Below are 21,596 nucleotides of genomic sequence, written 5' to 3' on the forward strand. Positions count from 1 at the left end.
CGGGCTGAAATACTGTAATTTCGAATCGGTAAGAAATACCAATGAAAGGTTTATTATATAAGTACAGTCATGGTACTGAGACATGCTGTGAATGACAGACCAGCTTGGAGAGCCATTATCTATAGAAAAATAACTTGGCTCCAAGGGACTATGATTTGGGTCCAGAACTAGGGTTATCGCCACACTCCCCTACACATACAAACAAACTATCCAGGTCACTCTTTTGAGAGAGTGACCTGGAGCCCTTTTTCTATAGAGTCAGCAGGAGTCGAAATCGACTCGATGGTTCCTAACAACAACAAACAGTCATGGTCCCCACAAGGGTAGGGTTGGCAGGGCTCCAGCCCGGGGAAAATCATATCATTTTTGTCTTTTACACCCCCATAAATTCACTATAGAGGGGCTCTCTAAAGATCTCAGCCTAGGGGCATGGCACCCGGGATGTGAAGATCCATTAATACAGTACTTTGTATTGCGGGAAACTACGAAAAGTCTTGTACTTTATTATCAGTGGCGTAATCACAGGGAAGAGGGGTATATATATATATAGCGCAGGGAGACAATTTTGAGGAATGGGTGGTTTAGCAGAATGGGAGAAGGGCATTAAAATTTCTATAGCTCCCAGGCAATAAAGCCATACATCCACCGCTGCCTAGAGAGCGAGGAACTAGGTCAGTAAGTGACGTAAAGAGTTTACAAGAATGAGCGTGACCAAAACGGTAACCTAGAGAGTAAGAGACCAGCGGGGTCGCAACTGGGGGAGGGGAAGAAAGAGCAGGTGGAATTGTGTGACGGGCGCCGGACCAGAGGGAGGCACAAATTTTATCGTTTAACCTCTCCTTCAAGGTGGAACCAAAATGTGTGCTTACCGCGACTGACCAAACATCACGTTTAGGCCCTGGGAACCAGGTTAATGAGTGTCCAAAAGAGTGACCTGGATAGTTTGTTTGTATGTGTAGGGGAGTGTGGCGATAACCCTAGTTCTGGACCCAAATCATAGTCCCTTGGAGCCAAGTTATTTTTCTGAATCCCCCTACCTGCAAATTCTCGAAAAATTCAACTATTCCTCATTTTTTTGAAGCCACCCGCGCAGGTGGGCCCATGTGTTAAGACGGCAATGGTTGTCACTTGATACAATAAAAACGTTTTTGGCAAATTATGATATGGTTCACAATTGACGTGATAAAAATGGTGATTATGTTCATTTTAAAAACATAAAAAAACAACCACATGCAGGTATTTCGACTTTTGGAAGATAGATGGTGCCATTCCAGGAGGAAAAAGAAATTTCTATACGATTGGGATATTCTCACTCGAACTATTTGTCCTCACAGGGTTGATGTCTAAACAAAACACTCTATAATAGCAGTATGTACTTATAGCCGCGAGGTGGTCGAGTAATCGTAGTGACGGACTCGCATCGTGAGGTCCCGGGTTCTAACCCACTGATGGATAAAGTTGGTTTTCTGTGGTTCCGAACTTCGAGGCGCGAACGCGAGCCCATCTCCCTTAAAATGTCCTGCCACAGAGGAGCAACAGGCCTACAAACGGTACAAATATTCAATCATTACACTACTTTCACTTTACTTCTGAGATATAGATGGCAGCACTGAAAAATCAGACACATCACTATATACGCATTCAGATTGTTAGGTACACTCACACGTCCGGCACAACTCACTAGGTAGCAAATTGCATGACGATAGACTTATAGATATTTTGTGCTATTTAGTTAAAGAATATTCATACGATCGTGTATCGATAAACGACGATCAACGATTATGTCTATGAATGTACGACACAGTGGATGCTCAACTCATAACTCGTGGGACAAATGTGGTCCTCCGAATCATCTGATGTGGCCCATGATTCAGAGGAACAATCAAAACAATCAAGTGGCCCACGAATGATTATCAATCATTTAAGTGACCTCGGGCACTCTTCCAGATTACTTCAGTGGCTCGCGGCACATTTCCAAGTTATTTAAACCGAAAACTGCTCATATCCAGATTACATTAGCGGACCCAAGTACATTTCTAGATCACTTAAATTGCCCGGGGGCACATTTCTATATCACTCGACTAGCCGCTTCCACATTACATTTTTAGATCATCTAAGTGATTCGAAGTGCGTTTCCCTATCATTTAAGTTTCCAAATCATGAAAGTTATTCGAAGTGCATTACAGATAATTCAAGAGAAATGCATTTCCAGATCGCTCGACTGGCCCGCGGCCCGCTTCCATATCACATTTCCAGATCATTTAAGTGACTCGAAGTGCATTTCCGAATCATTTAAGTGACTCGAAGTGCATTTCCGAATCATTTAAGTGACTCGAAGTGCATTTCCGAATCATTTAAGTGATTCGAAGTGCATTATTACAGACAATTCAAAGCAGTGCACATCTTAACGCATGGGCCCACTCGGGCACGGCCTCACAAAAATGAGATCCGGTTGAAATTTTCTAGGATTTACCATGTAGGTCCTCCGAAAAACCACTTGGCCCGGGGGCCCATGATACTCTTAAGACGGCTCTGATTCTAACTCCACCTATAAAAAAGATTACATAAAACTATTGAAGGAGTATTTTTACTCCAGAACGAAGCTCTCTCAAAAGCATTTCACAATCTGTAAACGATGTTATCACATTCCCGCTAGATGGTAGCACATTTTTCATAATGCCTGGGAAAAATTTTGTCAAAAGGGAAATTTTTGAGGGAAATTTCGCTGGAAGAGGTTACCATCACTGATTAGAGCCCGGATTATATGCATTTGCATATTTTGGCCTTTTTTAGCATTAATGCATAAAATCGAAGAATTTTCAGAATAAATGCATATTTTTGAAAGTTTATTCAAGCGTAATCACACACTTTTTTTATGATCTTTCAAATAAATATTTCTAATAATACAGTAAAACCTCTCTTTTGCGTTCACGGGAGGGATAAAAAAAATTTTTTCGTAAATGAGGGGTGGCCGTTGATCAGGGATTTGAAATGAATACTTCTGTTATACAAGGGGAAAATATTATTTGGCCGTAAAAGAAGGGTGACCGCATCTGAGGGGGGTTTTTCACTATTTTTATAACATCGGTTTTTCTCTGCCGCAGTTGGAATTTAGGGAATTTATAGAGATGTTCATATTTTCCAAATATCAAGTGCGCTATTATTAAGACTATTTTTTGAAAATTGTCAAAAGCGTTCGATTCTTTTAGAAATAGTGTTGAAATTCTTTTATTACTGGTTATTCCGTTACTGAGCAGCTACAACAAACTAGAAATTAAAAATGCCTAAATAAAAAATATGTAGAAGTTTTTTGCCTATGCAGGTAAATGCGGGGGTAATTTTTTGTAAATGAATATGCACTATAAGAAATAGAAAATATTCATTTTAAAAGCATATCTGCTTTTTTGCATAGTGATTTTTTTAAATGTATATTTTCTCATTTTTGATAATTTTCACCTTTTGCATATTTTCACCAAGTGCATATTTTGGCATTTTTAAGTGCATATTTTGGCATTTTTAAGTGCATATTTTGGCATTTTTAAGTGCATATTTGCATATTTTTAGAGCATATTTCGTCACTTTTTTAGTGCATATAATCCGGGCTCTAGACATGATTAAACCAAGATCAATGGTTTAAATCAGATATCGAACGGTTCTTATATCTCTTCTCGCTGAGACAGAGCGGCGGGCAATGTTCTGGTTAGGAGGGGAGGCTCACTATCTATATCTCCAACAGGGTTTCGAACCGTGACCTCCTGAACCGTGTTCGCGTACACAATCTTGATTTGAATTGTCTAAAGTTATTAAAAATATTCTCGATTTCCGAGGTAGGTGAATGTTTACTATAGAGGGATTTCGTAATAATTAAGAAGCTTTATATTACTACGTGTGGATCGCATGGCATACTGCGTCAGATACCCAAGATAGAGCGTACGTGGACTCATCATGGTTGGGAATATCGCAGGAAATTCGCTTATTAATGAAAATGAAGAATTAGGAACAAATTAATTTTTTTGATAAAGTCTTCGAAGCTGTTTTTGTCTGGCTTCTATTGTTTCACATAATCAAATATTTAAGGAGATTCGGATAACTTTTCGACATTAAGTAGATAATTTTTTTTTTATTATGAAATTTATTGCTGCACGCGTCGTTTTTAGTCTTAAACGTATAACCTACGCATGTGAATTTCTCAACGTTGATGAAAAAACATCTACAGGGAGTTTCAAAAATAATCGATTTAAAAAATGGGATTGATATTGAGCACCTTTAATTTGGTTAATAAGAAAACTTTATGATTAGCCATGTAATATAAAATTAATCTTAAGTGTCTATGTTCAATATTTTTCGTAATATACGCATTTCAAATCGGGTGATTCTTTTTGAAACACCCTGTACAATCATGTACAAATTTTCATCGGCCATTTATAAAATCTTGAGGAATGGGAGGTGTCACGATTTTTCACATGTGTCGATACTTGTACTTTTATGTATATATATAAGCCCTATAATTTCCGAAACTATTTCTCATTCTACCATCTCAGGGAAAAAATGTTGCAGTTTATACGCAATTGGTCTGTGAAATTCAAAAGAAAATTCAGATATATTTCCAATGAATAATCAGGGCCATCTTAAGAGCATCATGGGCTCCCAGGCCAAGTGGTTTTGCTGAGACCCTACCTTGTAAATTCTAGAAAATTTCAACCGGATCTCATTTTTGTAAGGCTCTTTTCTCCTGAAGCCTCCGGGCCGTGCCCGGGTGGGCTCATACGTTAAGACGGCACTGTGTATAATCCATTAATTATGCGCAAGAAACTGAACGGTAGCCGTTTTTCACAGACATGATTCGCGTTGAAAAAAAGCTAAAAATTAGCTAGCCTATTATATATCACAACACAGGATCATATTGATCCCCTGTGTGAAATGGTCTCCCGCCCAGTATAATGCGTCACCTCACGCGCGGGCATACGCCAGTAACTTTTATAACGGACGGCCGCCGTCTAAAAATATTAGACACACATACACACTGTGGCATGCTGGTTCTACTGTTACTTGAAATAGCAATGTCTGAGTTCGTCGATTGCCAAACTGCTGTCATTAAGGACTTTGATGCGAACAACAAATCGGGATAGGGCTGGAATTACCATACGTCCCGTTTCTATCATCATCATCAATCGTTGGTGTCCCAAGAAGGAAGAACCAACGATGGGGCATTTTTACCCATTGATACGTCCCGTATAACTAAGGAATTCATGGGGCTGTGCAGAATATAGCTGTACTGAAACAGAATATAGCTAAGGTTCCTCAAATTTTTGCAACGTTTTCTGTTACCCTTTTGATGCTCGATATTTGCGATTCTGTTTATTCTGGAATACTCATGAGCCGTTCTATTTTTTTGAAGTACAGTCGAATCCCGTTTTAACGAATACCGTTACAGCGAAATTTTCGGTTTAACGAACACTTTTCCAATCACCCAGATAAGTTGGCACAGGAACAATGCAAAGACCTGGAATTCCTTTATAACGAAATTTCGTTTTAACTAAGTGAATTCTCCGGTCTCAGAGTTCGTTATAACGGGATTCGACTGTAATTTATTGACAGAGAACCTGAAGTGGAAAAAAGAGGTCACAATATTTCTGAAAGGAAGCCCTTTACTAAAGAGCCTACATCGCTTTGAAATCCTCAGAATCCCTGACTTTAGATACAGAGAAATCGGAAACTATATAATATGCCACCGAATGTGCAGCGACCATGTCATAAACTCTCTCCAGCAACCAGAAACTCCGCCATTGGAAAGGACCTGAATTCGCCTTCATGTAGTACAATGTACAGAAGTTAGAACGAAGCCTTTAGACAATGTATTTAATGACGATAGTTGCTAATTATTGCTAAAATCAACGGGAAATGCTAATCGCGGGGAAATGAAGAATTTCTGCAAATATCATTGAATCAAAAGGAATTCTACAGAAAAAAACTTTTAAGGTGACAATTACGTCAGATGTGAACAACATATTTATCACATAATTTTAATCTTTGATTCCACTAAAGGACAGAAATTAGATCTAGGGAATTAGAAAACACGTGAAATAACGGGACGTATTTATTCAAAATTCGAAACAGCCAAAATTTCGAGAAGATACAGTAATGTCCCGGGAAATACTGGTGATATGGTCATCTCATACTAGAACTTTGAATGGTGGTACGTGGATCCTCGATGAGTGTGTGTAGGCTCGACTAATAGCCTATTCATCATATCTATATATGCCAGTATTATGAAACTTTTGTTAATATTATTTCAAACGCTTTCACATATTGATTTGCAAATCAAGAAAGTATGCAGAAATTAAACTTCTGCCATCTAGTGTGCATAGAATGGTTATTATTCTGTGTTCAAATAACATGCTACGTTATATGCACATTTTATATCATCGCATTTTATTCTTATAAAAACAAAATGTTATTCATTAACTTGTAATTTATATTTAGTAAGTCCCCTACAGAGCTACTTTAGTGATCTCCAAATGTTTCACGGATCGCTCAAGTGTTCTGGAAATGTTTCCGGGCCGCTTCAGTGCTCTGGAACTGTGCAACGCATCACTCAAGTGATCCGTACTTATGCTACAAGTCACTTAAGTAATCTGGGAATGTTCTGCGGGGTAACTTGAGTGATGTAGAAACACACCAGGGGTCACTTAAGTGCTCTAAAACTACGTCACTTGTCACTCAAAGGATCGCTTAAGTGTTCTGGAACTGTGTCCCGGGTCATTTAAGGGATCTGAAAATGTGCCGCTTAGTTTTCATTTTCACAAAATTGGGTTTGCGGGGGCAAGCCACATCACGTAACCTTCAGGGCCACATTTGGTCCGCGGGTTAAGGGTTTACCATATATGGCTTAAAGGGTGGGCGCAATGAATTTCGTAAAGACAAATTTTGAGTTCTTACCTTTCAAATAGCATTGAGAGAGAGAGAGAGAGAAATTAACAGAAATCGACTATATAATTACATATAAATGCGTTAGGAGGTAGGGGGCAGTGCTGACGAAATTTTGCTGACAAGGGGGTGGGGGTGTCAGAGTTTTGCTTACTTTTGCTGACAAGGGGGGAGAGGGGGTGAAAAATGGCTAAAAATTTGCTTACGTAATACTTGAACTACCCCTAATTATTAAGAGTTTACTTAAAAATATCGTTCTTTCATTCATCCGTGGTTCTAGGTGAAGGGCGAATTCACATCTACAGACACGGCAAATATTCTTTATCATAAAAATGCGTGTCTGCGCGGATACGATAGATATGAATAAGTTGATTGGTTTTAAGATACAGAATGTTTGCCGTCTCCGACACGACACGGTGAGTGTCTGTAGGTGTGTGAATCCGTCCAGTATTCATCAGAGAAAATCAAAAGAAGTTAATATTGTGTTCATTTGGGCTCGGTAACCCAGGTCGGTAAGACACTCGCCTGAAGTACCAGAGGATGTTTAGAGGTGTCGCGAGTTGGATGCCTGATTCGTCCGCGTCAGAATCTTTCCTGACGCGGGGGTACTCAAAAAGACTATTACCGCATTGAGTCCCGTACATACGGATTAGTTAGCCCACCAACCTCTCGGTGAGTATAAAGAAAACGCAAATGTCGAACGCTGCTGTTAGGAATCGGAAAATTCTTCTATCCTTATAACGTTTGTTTCTGAGGAATGCTTTTCATATGTTCAATTAGTGCTGAAACGAGAACATTGGCCTGATATGTGTTGTCTAAAATTTTATTTGTACAAAGATATGATTCTATGTACAAATACAATGCCACAACAGGCAAATTGCCCAACGAGGTGGCTGACTTAAGAACATCATTAAGAGCCATTTTTTGGAGGCCCTACCTACTACTGCTACACCACACATGCACCCCCCCCCACACCCCCCTCCCTCCCGCGGAACCCCTAACGAATCGGTACATGCGGGAATGTGCGTGTACGTGTAGTGAAACCTGACGTGGTTTTTAACGTGACGAAGTTAGGGTTTTTTTTGTTTCTCTGTAATGCTTGTTATGTGTAGTGCTGCCATCTGCCACCAGTTTTTCTAACTATGAGTAAAGTGCTATGATTGAATGATTTATCGTTGTAGGACTGTTGCTCTCTGTGGCGAGACTTTTTAACGGGGAGATCGACTCGCATTTGAGCCTTGAAGTTGGGAACCACAGAAAACCAACTTCAGCCGACCACCGGATCCTCGCATCGCGAGTCCGTCACTATAACCACTCGACCACCACAGCGGCATTTTTTCGGAGACGGGTCAACTGAGTGATGATCAGTTTGGATTCACTCCTCAGCGCTCAACGGAGGACGCCACTGCGCGTTTGTGTGATGTCGTAAAGAAGGGAAAGATGAAAAAGATGTATACAATTTTATGTTTCCTAGACTTCAAGGGAGCTTTTGATAACGCTTGGTGGCCTGGGATCTTGCACTTGCTTACTACAACTTTTAAAAGTCCCATCTGCGAAAAAGTTCTTGAAGCTTTGAAGACCATTTCGGCCTTTGTCACAAGCAAATACCATAAATCTACAGCAAACGTGATGGTGACAAGCGTACGACACTGTCTGTACAGCAGCCATCTACAATCTTTTGCACGCGAGCGTCATGGTGCTCAAGAGTTCTCGATCCTTTGTGCTCGCGGATCAAGTCTTCGACTATCGAACCTCTCAAGTTTCGTTAATGGATGTATTTCAAATTTTTGCAGGTAGTTCCTGTATATACTGTATATTGTGGATTGAAATATAGTACTCTTGCTAATCCGACACATATCAAACCGGAGTGTGCCGGATTACCGAAATCGCCCGAATACTGAAAGTTAATTGAAAAAATCCATTTAAATGATATAAAATTTTTTGCAAAGACATGCAGTGACATGATTTCCTCATCTGTGCACGAAGAAGCCACTCCTAAAAACGCCCGATTACTGGACCGGTTGGACTAGCTCTACCGCCGGAGTCTGTTGCAAAAATTTTGCAAACAAATCAAAACCCCTAAAATATCAATGAAATTTTCAGTTTCAGAGGTACAAATAGAACTCATCTCGATTTCAAGAGAAATGTATCCATGTGTCAAATTTGAAAACATGTTATGGATATTGCGGTAAGCGAATAAAGGCTCTTCGAACGGGAAAGGGGGGAATATATAGCGAACAGGGGGGGGGGCGATTATTCACCTCCACCCTTTTGCCTATTAAAGAATTTATTGAAGAATCAATTTCATGTAGTACATTGCATAGGAAAAAAGGTAAGATATTTTACTGCGCCTACTGTACAAGCCTCAGAAAGAAGCGTTGTGATTTGGAGTTTTTCTGTTGTTCTGATCTACGGTAAAAAATAAAGTGAATATATATTTTAGCATATACAATAATGATGTATTCACCTATTAAAGGTGTTTTCTTCTAGTCAAAGATTATTTCAGTGGCACAATTTCATGATAATACAACCCCCTTATAACTTTAGGCCATTTCTGGTAGGGAAGAAAAGAGGAAGAGACAGGAATAAAAACAGAAAAAGAAAAACAAGAAGGACCTTTGTTTTCGCAAGTGCGGGAATGGGCTGTGCGGAATCGTCCCCAAATTCCCCATGCGCGGAAATGCACCGTGCTGAACTGTAGATACACCTTTCAGGTCTGGTCCCGATTTTCTTGGCCAATTCCCGAACTGCCCATTAAACCGTGAAACATGTTGAGACTCGTATCGAATTTAGGAGTTAAAATAGGAAACCCATGTATAAGAGCACCAGAATATCAAAGATGGAGGTTTTCAGAGAAGTTCGAATCTGAGTCGGTCTGTAAAGACCCAGTGGTCCAAGATTATCGTCTTTATTTAATTCTTAAAGACGGATTGAGTATTCCCATGATGTACAAGTGCTCAGTAAATTAGTTTTCCCTCTGATTGTGAAAAACTATTTCTAACCTTTTTAACACTACAAACGCGGTACTTTTGGTATACCTAGAACCTCGGACTGGGTCAAATTGACCCAAACGGTGCTCCATAGGAAAAACCGGAGTTTATTTTCTGTTTTCCTTGAATTTTCCCTACTTTTATTCAACGTTGCTGAGTTGCGTATTCAATAACGGAAAACTATTTGTTTACGAAAGTAAAATGAGCTCCAAAATTAGCTAAAAATGATGTAATTCAGTAAAAATAAAATTTTGTATACAATAACTGCACTGTTCAATGTAAAAACTTTTTTCGGTAATCTCATAATATGACAAAGATGTAAAAGAAGCTTGTCAAGTTAAGTATGAGAAAGTCGATAATATGATTCTATCAAATAATTCTTGATTTCTTACCGATAAAGGGAATTTATGATGAGCGGTTTAGAGCAAATTTTTTTCGTGTGATTCTTTTACATTTACCACATGTTGAAGTTGCACAACCCATGCAAAAATTAACAGTTTGTTTACACATTTTGATGTAACCTGACATCGGACTCGCTTCACACATTAATTTTTCATCCATAAAAATTGTTGGTATATTTGAAAGTGGTTTGCGCGCGGAAAAGTTATTTTCTCAGAGGGGATTGTCTCTGGTACAGAAAAAGGAAAAGTTAAAATTTTTGTCGATATATTTATATAGGGCCCTGCACGAAAGCAAATAACTGGAAATATGCATGTCACAGGCCCTATAAAATGCAGGGTGCACGATTAATTGCTCATTTCTGAATTTTCCTGTTCTGACATTTACAAACGGTTTCCATTGTCATGTTGACTTTGGTAGAAAAAACACTATTGGTGAAGTTGTTTTACCTCAGCCACAAATCGCCAGCTGAAACTATATGAACGTTTCGGACACAGAATGAGATTGAAGAAAGATTCAGGTTAATAACTCCTGCCCCAGTGCCCTCTGCCGAAAACTTTTTTCTGTACCAAAAAATCCCGTTAAAAAAATTCGTGAGAATAAATTTTTCGCAAACCGTCATTCAAATCCTTCAGTCGTATCAATTTTAAAACTATTTACGAATTTATAGGAAGCTCTCGGATGGTACCACCAACTAGCCTGCAAAATCGTGCGCATTAGTAAGGACACTTACCAAAATTTTTTTTTTCAAATTCGCTTCCTTCCATCTGCAGATACGGTACTAAAATTACTTGTTCAATTCCGTTATTTGAGGACGTCTGTTTAACAACACGCGATTTGGCTAGAGCGACAAGTGACCAGTCATTTCACGAATCTGCTACACCTCGGAAAATCGGCCGTAACATAATATTTGAAGAGATATAGATGGCTTTTTTCTCAGCCAGAGATATCAAGGAAACAGTTATTTTCCGGATATTATGCTGAGGTGAGCTCGGAAAGAAAAGTCATCACGTCTCCGCCGGGACTCGAACCCAGGCCCTCTTGCATACCGGGCAAGCATGCTACCATCTACACCTTGATATCTCTGGCTGAGAAAAAAGCCATCTATATCTCTCTAAACCGTCCCACCTGGGGGCCATTTCCTGAAGTTAAGAGAGGCTACTAATGCCTCTACTTCAGCGCCTCACGACTCAGTGCGTGAAATTAGGAAGGCAGATTCATGTGTCTCCAGTGGTGTAGATGGTAGCATGCTTGCCCGGTGTGCAAGAGGGCCTGGGTTCGAGTCCCGGCGGAGACGTGATGACTTTTCTTTCCGAGCTCACCTCAGCATAATATCCGGAAAATAACTGTTTCCTTGATAATATTTGAAGTTGACACACAAGAACTTATAGAAAGTAAATGTTTTTTGAGAAGCAAAAGATAAATTCTGTACGCCGCCGAAGCTAAAGGGCACTGCCCATTTTCATGAATATTGAGATAACGCTATTATAATTTGCAGTGCTTTCATCACTCTACACATAGGCCACATAAGTTATACAGTCCTGTCTTAATAAATCGCAGAGATATTCACTTTATAAAACAAGCGAGGCTCCTTAGAAAGACATACTGAAAAAATCTTTTTATATAAACGGCTCTCCTGTAAAATTTCCCTTTGGTGAAATGGTGTCCTTTACCCTCCGACGTACAGAATAACCTTTGCTCTTTTTTGAACTCTGAGAAAGTACAAACACAGAAAGAAAGGAAAAAAAAAACCACATCAAATATTTTTTAACTGTCAATGAAATGAAATCTGAAAAATAAATTATAACATAAATATTAACGGGCGAACAACATTGAGAATATCCTGGTAATTGCCACGTATTTAGACAAAGTTGATACGTATTATCGAGATTCTGAAGCAGTTTAAAAAGACATTTTTAATCATTGCATGACTAGCAAATAACAAAGCCACTTCCCGGCTTACCAACAAGTTTTTCAATGTAAGTTCCGAACATCATCCGTAAGTCGAAATCGTGCAAAGCTGAAAGAAGTTAATTTGCAATCCAAGTTACATAACACCAAAACTTTTGAAAAAAATCTGCCCAAATTTTATTTAATAAAAAATTTGTTTATAACAACAAGCAGAGGAAGGGCGGCGGCTTTTTTAAAACTTACTTGAATCACGTTACATTTTCATCCATTTTTTTACTCTTTCGGGGATTTTACGAAAACCCAAAGCTAAATTTTTCTCAGCCCATAACTTCATATGACAATGGCATCCCATTATTCTGTTTTCTTCTTCTGGCAGCTTCTGTTGGTTTTTCAAAGTGAGTGTCGTACCTCCCAGGGGGCGCCATCGAACATTGTTAAAAGGATTCTAGCCAAGGACTATTTAATGATTGGATGGAACAGGAGTACGAGCCATAAATAAATGTTTATATCTCGGTTCATTTATCAGCCATAATGCTGCGTCGCTATGTGGTCATGTGGGTATTGTCATGGGCTCACGTCACGGGGATCCAGGTTCGAACCCCAGAGACTGCAGTGGTAGTCGGTTGAGTTAGTTTTCTGTGGTTCCCAACATCGAGGCGTGAATGCGAACCTATATCTCCGTTGAAAAGTTTCTCCACAGAGAGCAACAGTCCTTCAACGGTTTATATATTCAATCATTCCACTTCACATCATAGTTTGAAAAATAGAAGCACACACTACTCATATGAGTAGTAAATGGCCCATTGTGATAGAACGGAGTTGTGCTCGGTTTAAAAAAAGAGAAAGACATAATATATATTTTCTGCAATCCCGGTGGTAATCCCGTAATTTATGGTAGAGGGCAAGTGTGGGTTAAATGATTAACATATTTTTGACCGCTATTGCGAAAAGTGAAAAATATTTCGGTTCTTAACTCGAACGTTTGTAAGTCGGAAAGTGGCTGTGGTTTTTCAGTTCTACGCGAAGCTAGGCGTATCAAGCAGAAGTTAAGATGATTAAAATATGGTTCAATTTGACTAGAAAACTTTTCATTTCTGAGCAAGGATTGGTTACTCTGTGATTTGCACGTTCTTATTGATTTGTCTGTTCCAAGGTACAGAATCATCAATAGAGGAAAAACGAAAGAAATCGCCCGTTCACAGGTGCCTGTTATCAGTACTATCTTTGGTTTCAGGGTCCTTTTTAATTTCCGTCGATTTCAACCTGCTTCGTAAGCCCCTCAACCATCCCGGACTGAGCCTGGTCGGACACTCCACGCTGAATCTCCTGATCATCCGTTGTGGCTTTTTCCTACGACACACGAACCTGTCCAAACGTTCTTGAGACACCCACTGCATCAGTTGTTCCTTCGAGGCAACGTATAGAGGAGATTCGGGCTTCGGGATTTTCTTGCGCCTTCTTATGAGCAGATCCTGCAACTTGACGGCGCGATTTGTAGCGAGACCGTTGCTTTTACGGTCCCTTCCCTTTTCTAGAGATCTGAGTGACGCTGATGACCATTTTGAGTTATCTCTGTAGATTCGAGTATCTTGGATGTCTACGTTGTCAAAGATGTCTTCGTTCCTTTGCGATGCGGGCGAGAGACGCCCATCGTTGATTTTTTGTTCGCTGAAACACGTTGCTGATACACTCGATGGAGATTTCAATGAAACGATATCTACCACGACTGTTGGGCAGTTGTGAGCCAAATCTTCACTGAATGAGCTGAAGGTGTTTGAACTGAACGTTGCTGGGGCGCTGCTGCTGCGGTAGGTCAATAGGTGAGACATCGACTTCGAAAGTTGTCTTTGACCCTTGAAATCGTCCTCCCCAAAGAAAACGTCGTCTTTCAAAGATAAGGACGACGTCTGATTGTTGTCTACTACGCTCCTGAGATCGACTAGTGACATGAATTGCATGAAACCGAACCTTCTGTCGTTGTGGTAGCTAGAGCGAGAACTATTGGAAAGTTTTTGTTCGTTTTTGATCTTCAATGAAGACAATGATAGTTTCGGCAAGCGACTACCTGACTTGAACCTTCTTCTTCCTTGAATAGATTTGTCATCAGGGGAATTATGTGATCCCAATTTATGGTCGGGAGACGTCAACAGTCGCCCTTTAAGAAGAAGAGAATTATTACATATCAGTTGAAAACGAATTCATAAATGTTTAAGTTTGAGTCTTCTAGTACCTCAAAATCTATTTGACTCTCACAAGGTGACCATAAAAACCAAACTTTTTTATCATCAAAATTAAACATTTCAAAAAAATTAATTAAATATTAAAATCAATTCTTTTTTATCACATATTTGCCAGACAGTTTAAAATTTTAATTGCCACTTAGATGAAATTATGTAGTTACAAATTCTACAGATAGATGACGCTACAGCCGCCACCTCAGACGTCGATTTGTTGTACCGTAAAGCTTCGATTAACCGCCACCGTCCGGACCAGGGTTGTGACGGATAACAAAATAAGGATAACAGAAATCTCAATACATATGTACAGTAACGTGATTTCACTGCGGGGTTGGACGAAAGTGAAATACATATATATTGTACTTAGTTTTAAAACGATCAATATAATAGTAGTAAAGATTGTAATACTATAAACTTAGGTTAGAGTACTTTAAAAATAATCTGTCATATCCTTTTTTGAGGCTCGAACTTTTGCATTTCTAACATAGGCGGAGATAGACTTGGAGGTCTGGGAGGGGGCACGATGAAGATGATGTCAATTCATACCTGTATATCCATTAGATCAGTCAACTCCACCTTTGAGGGGGAACCCCTACTCCACTGGTAGGGGGGAGGCAATGCTCCCCACGCCCCCCTGTATCTCCGCCCATGATTTCTAACCAGTCGATGCACTTTGATAACATTTTTTCTGCTCCTGAATGGCTAGTTGCAGGTTTTTGGTAAAGAACTAATCCTTCATCTTGTCATAAATTTCTTCAATGGTGGGTGGTCAGTCTAGAAACAATTTCATGATCGTTCCAAATTTCAAAGCCTCCATCCATTTTGTCACATTAACCAAAACGAAACATTCATTCGAACAGACAGGCTACTCTGTCACGACTTAGACCAGTATATAACACAATAGCGACTGGTTAGTGATGGTTTTGTGGCGCGCCAGATCCAAGCTCCACTCCTCCATCACCGACGATTAGTCACTTCCAGCTTTATACAGAAGGGGTTATAGAAGTAACCCGTGGTCAGTTTCAAAGATGTCTGTTTATTAATTGATACTTGCGCATTTTTTTAGACGATGGCGGATAACAAAAACTGACGGTTAAACGAGTGATGGTTAATCGAAGTTTTGTTGTACATATTCCCGACAAGCACTAAAACTCACTTTGGAACACAATGGCGGCTAGTCACAGAAAATTCTGGGGCATCAAAGTCGTTTTGCATTTTATTACATACTATTTGTGTTAATAGAATTGTTTTTTTATATTATCAATTACGTTAGTCAATATATATATATTTTTTTTTCGTTGACGGTTTTCAAGAAATTCAGTTTTAAAGTTGGAGCGCCCTCTTCTGGACACCCCGTATATTGATAGTGACGCGACTGCTCTACTGATAGAGTCTATAATTTTGTGATGAACTTGCGTATATTGGAAAATATTGAATTGGATTACCTTCTTGTGATACAACAGACCGCTTCATCGTTCCTAATGGGCTTATCGAGGGTCTCGTTATCAGACTCCCTACAAAGGAAACAAAAAAGTAACAGATTGTATCGTTATATATATATAAAGAGAAGTACCGTATAACATTTACTCTTCATAAATATTTTGTCTTCTCCTCGATATATATAATGTATCATTTATCACTGAAGTCCATGAACAGAAAAAATTGTGAAAGAGAGTAGCTCCAACGATAGATGTAATAATTAGGGTGACCATGCCACCCATATATTACAGGACATTCTCGTATACAGGGTGTCCCATAAATTCGAATATACAGTAGTTTAAAAGTTCATAAAAACTGACAGAATTTGTTTGAATGCGGTTTGCGAAAAAGTTATTCTCGCGGACGGGGATTTTTTTTTTTTTGTACAGAAAAAAAAAATTAGCTACAATTTTTGTCGATAGAGGCACTGCATGAAAATAAATCATTGGAAATATCAAGGGATGTATCAAGGAAATATCATTTTAAAAATGTAAATCTAAGTCCTATAAAATGCAGGTAATACGATCAACAGCTCATTTCTGAATTTTCCTGTTCTGGTATTTACAAACGGTTTTCATTTTCATGTTGACGTAGGTGGAAAAAGCACTATTGGTGGAAGTCTTCTACCACAGCCACGAATCACCATTTGAAGCTTTGCGAACGTTTTTGGAATAGATTGTAGAAAAGTTTGTCTTCAATAGCTTCTGCTGGACTTCCATGCAACGTCCTCTATCAACAGAAATTAAAACTGATATTTTTCTGTAAAAAAAAACAAAAAACACACACACACACCAGTCGTGAGAAGTTATTCACGAATCCATGGGACACCTTGTATTTTTGCTATTGAGATTTCTAAATCTCTATAACAAAAGTTTTTTCTCTCTAATTTTTCCTATTTGAATTCCTAATCTAATCATTGAAATCGTGGATGAAGGTGACTTATAACACAGTTATTGTAATAATACTTTGTCTCAGTTCTACCTATCACTGCTTTCTGAAACTTATTTATACTTGATAAAAGAAAAAATTCACCTCCCCCTCCCCACAGTGAAAACCGCAATTTGTTTTATTATTTGGTCCTTTTGGAAAATTTCAGCTTCACGGCAAAAAGAATGTGTTTAAGGTGAAGCCGGCATCACAGGGGTGTCTAAGTGAGTTTTACGTAGGAGAGATTCTGATTTCTGGAAAATTTGGAGGAGGGGGTTCTCTACCACTTGGTAGAAATTGGTTCTCTAGCACCCACAGGTCTTTCTTCCCCGGGATCCGACGTGCAGCTAGCCGACATTGATGTGCCGCGAGACTCTACAATCGACATTTTATACTATTTTGGTCCAACGTGTTGAACGCGTATTAGCAAGGAGGAGTGGGTTGCTGATTTTTTTTTTATAGTATTAAGTAATGCATTAAAATATAAAAATGCATTCATGAGACATTCCTTAATTTACATATTTTTCCAATATTTTACTGATTAATTTGGAAGATGAATAGCAAAAACCTCACACACTCATTGTTGGGTTTCGTTACCAAAATACTTCATTATCAATCCGAAGAAATACGGGTCATCCCAAATTGTTTGTACCGACCTCTCCAACCCTTGAATTTAGAAACATATCTTCAATAAAAAGAAATTTTAAATGACGTTCGGGTACTCAAAATGTCTTAAATTTCTCTAAGGATCGTTAAGAATACATAAAAAATGGAACGATTAACTTTATATTAGACCCTGTGTGCTAAGACTTTCAATTAGTGAGATGTAAAAACGGCTCTGAGAAGTCATTTACGAAAAATTGCATATTTTTAAATGCAATATTAACAGAGATATTTGACTTTGAAGATCTCAGCGTTTATTGCCAATTATTCAAGGTGTGGTTAAAAAATTGCGAAACATAAACAATTAAACAATTAAATCTAAAGTTGTAAAAATTCTGTAATTGTCAAAAAAGTAATTGTTTTATATTTTGAATAAAAAACAAAATGGTTGAGTTCATTTTACTTGTGTACAATCGCTAAAATTAGCAACTTTTGAGTCAGTGAAAATTTGTCAACACAGTTGCCCAAAGTGTTTTTATATATTCAATAACTCAATAAATATTGCATTTAAGAATGCGAAGACTTTTGCAATTGACTTTTCATGGATCTACATTTCAATATTTGAAAGTTTTTCGCACACGGGGACTGTATAAAAAATAATTTCGTCTTTTTTTTTTAGCTATACGATCTCTGAAACAAATTTTAAGTAACCCAGCCCGTTATTATAAACTTTTTGTAGTTGAAAGAATGTTTCTTATGTCAACGGTTGCAAAGATATCTTTGGTGCAAACAATTCGGGAGAACCTGTACAAAGTACGGTAATATTCCGACTTACGAGATATTTTTGTTTAGTACTTGCCATGTTCACAAAAAAGGTCACAATTTCATACCTGAAATCAAACGCCAGTTTGAAGTTTAATGTGATGCTCTTTGATGACAATGCAACTGGTCTTTCAATTGATTTCATCTCGTGGCTCAAAGTTATTTTCTTGCCTCCAAATAGAAGCAACTCATTTCGATGGGCCGAGGTGTCAACAAAACATTCCAAGTTTTTATAACGCATGGATTTTACTCTTGCACAGCTTTCAGAGAAATAGTCATTTTTTACTAGACCGGATTGCAGTCGCAACGAAAGTTCGATTTTATGAAGCCCTCGAGTACCATAGTATTAGTCACAGCAAAAAGACTGGTGTTCTTCCATAATTTGGTTCAATTAAGGAATATTTATTTATATTTATATATATATGGATAGGACAAGGATCAGATTCGGATGGGGGGGGGGGAAATAAATGTGAGACAGATAGAAAAGCGGGTGATTAGAAGTAAAGATTGTGATTAATAGCGCTCGGATTTTTTATTGCTCTCTCTCTCTCTGATCGGTAAATTCAATTTTTAACCTATCAGCAAAACGACGTTTCATCTTTAATTCATAAAAAACCGAGCACTGGTGATTTTTGAATTAGAAGGGATCAGATTTGAATAACACTGGTATAAAGTAACCTTCCAGGTATCAACTTGATCAAACCATCATCAAAGGCTTCGTTTCTCTTAAGTTAATATTTAAATATCACTTGTTCACGGTCTCAGTTTTTAATGCTTCATTATTACATTTATTAGAACTACGAAGCATACCGGAATATATTTTATAAAGGTTATGAAGAGATACAATGTTTTTAAAATTTTAATATTATAAATATATAATTCCGTTAAAAAAATTTCAATTTTCTTTAATCAACAAATATTTTACTTTTAAAAAATAATATTATTACATTGAATCTTTTATGTAGATAAAATTCATCGTACTAAAAAATTTCTCCGCGCAACATTTATTGAAAAAAAAAGTACATAATTAGTTTTACTGACCTCCAATAGACGGCGTTTTGTATCTGCATAAAATTTCCTTGTAACCTCTGCGAAAAGACGGGCTTCGTAGCGCATATATAATGGGATTGCATGCTGAATTCATGTAGCCGCACCAATATGCCTGAAATCCGTAAGAATATAATACATTAAACTTTTATAACAAGCACATGAAGGAAAACATATGAGAACTTCGAGAGGCTTCAATTATATTTCCGCTTACAACCAACACTACCTATAGAACAAGGCCCCCGCACTAAGCTCGTCACGTCACTGAAGAAGGCCATTCACATATTGTCATTGGATAATGCAGGCCGACGCTCACATGCGCTATCTTTACCTTTCCTTGCAGTATATCCAATGGCTATAGGAAAAATGACCTTCTTCATTGACGTCACAAGTTTCGTGCGAAGGCCTTGTTCTATAGGTAGTGTGGTTACAACATGGCTTTGCATTTTGTCGATCAGCCCCTTGTCATTACCGGTTACACCCTTTCATAAAACATCCAACATATTTGGGATTTTTCACATTTATCAAGCATAGACTCCTTGGCAGAAACATTTCTTCAACCGTATTTTACCTCATTTTCATTGCATTTATTTTAAAACTACAAGGACTTGATTGTGTGTGTGTTTAACTTATTTAAGATAAGGCAGCTGCCAAGGTTTTTAACAACTGGCTGTTGCGAAGATGAATTCTTGGAAAGAGAGAAGATTCAACTGAAACGGGGGAATAGAACCCACGTCCTTTTACTTTCGGGTGAACGCCCTAGACCAGAGACCAAGGAGAGTGACGTCATCCTTGCATAAGGCAGCTGGGCTTTAACATTTTGCGGTCTACTAGAATATAGTAGTCTTGTTTATCCGACCTTCGCTAATCCGACATTCCATATGATCCGAAGTCCCACCAAAAAAAAAGAAGAAAAGATCAAGCACCAACTGTTGAGCCTCTCAGAATTTTACATAATGATGGAGTTCAGGCTCTAGAAATTGTAATTATACAAATACAAAAAAACAACGCCACAACAGGCAAAACGCCTACAAGGTGGCTGAGAGAAAGGTGCCCATAAAAATATGGATGCACAATCACGATGATGATGATGTCAATTCATATATACACATATACATTAGATCTGCCCACTCCACGCCCCCCCCCCCTTACATCCGCCCATGGCGCTACGCAAGGACAGATCCGATGATATCCAATTCATCAAATCAGTACCCAACTCGCGGTTCAAGGCAGAAGAACGTATTAAAGTCAAAACTTGCAGCCATGCCTATGACACAGCCTACCCCAATTTTTTTACCCTGTTAATTTATTAACATCAACGTGCCAGCTGAAAGGCTTCTTGAGCCTTGAAGCACCCAACCTGGTTTGGCTCTACATCTAATATTAAAATGACGAAGAAAACAAATGAAATCTATTCAGTGATTTTCAGCTCTGGTAAGTCAGACATTAACCCCCCCCCCCCCTCCCCTTTAAAAAATCTCGTCAGAGGATACATGACAGTACTTCCTGCAAACATAAGATGCTCAGCATGCATGTGCACATGGACGTTGATTTTCACAAAATACAGTTCTAGCACAAAGAGCTTATATCCGTAGCGTACTTTCAGAAAAATTAGAAAAAGTTTCGACATTTGTGAAAATGCCGAATAAATGAATCGATTTCAAATGAGAAAAGGAAAAATTGAATCGTAAGATGTAAACTTTCACTTTTTTAAGACAAAGTGAAATAAATTAAAACACAAGTAGAAAATGCGATGTCAGTCATACTTGAGCTGACTAGCTCTTCAATTTTTGGCCATAAGTTTGCGACTCATCCTTCGCGTAAGTTGCCATCGATTGCTTTTAAGGGACATTTTAAATCAGAGTTTTTCAAATCTTTTCTGTTTCATGACGCCCTCTTCTTGAGAAATGATTTTTTCTCATCGCCCCCAATTTAAGCCAGTCCATGGGATCCTACAGGGCAGAAACTAGAGGAGGGAGGGGTCCTGTATCACACTCATAGCTTTTACCCCATTCTCTGAATCATCTCATTACACCCTTTAGAGGTGATATTGCTCATTTCGGAGAAAACTGATTCAACTCATTGCTGTGTGTTCAAATCAATGAAAATTGACTGGATATCCCTTTTCCCGCCTATTAAATATGGTCAGCAGTGATTGTCCATGAGTTGTGAGTTGAAAACTGATAACCCGCAATTTGACACCTATGCCAATTACTCTATCGCCAATCATCTCTGATCTGCAAAAACCAGTCCT

General features: G+C 38.5%; 1 protein-coding gene across 2 annotated transcripts in view; it reads right to left on the reverse strand.

The window, feature by feature from the left end:
- Positions 1 to 12,085: 12,085 nt before the first annotated feature.
- Positions 12,086 to 21,596, reverse strand: part of LOC149088183 (uncharacterized) — a 42,266-nt gene continuing 32,755 nt past the window's right edge. For both annotated transcript variants that reach the window (XM_089245380.1, XM_089245385.1), the window contains exons 3-5: positions 19,337 to 19,457; positions 15,910 to 15,978; positions 12,086 to 14,382 (exon numbers count right to left, since the gene is read on the reverse strand). In XM_089245380.1, the coding sequence (XP_089101506.1) occupies positions 13,424 to 14,382; positions 15,910 to 15,978; positions 19,337 to 19,457 (1,149 nt within the window). In that variant the 3' untranslated portion in view covers positions 12,086 to 13,423. The remainder of the gene's footprint in view (positions 14,383 to 15,909; positions 15,979 to 19,336; positions 19,458 to 21,596) is intronic.

Source organism: Pholcus phalangioides, unplaced genomic scaffold, assembly GCF_987345545.1.
Source record: "Pholcus phalangioides strain wild (caught in Gottingen) unplaced genomic scaffold, Ppha-v1.0 ptg000003l_1, whole genome shotgun sequence".
Classification (NCBI taxonomy): domain Eukaryota; kingdom Metazoa; phylum Arthropoda; class Arachnida; order Araneae; family Pholcidae; genus Pholcus; species Pholcus phalangioides.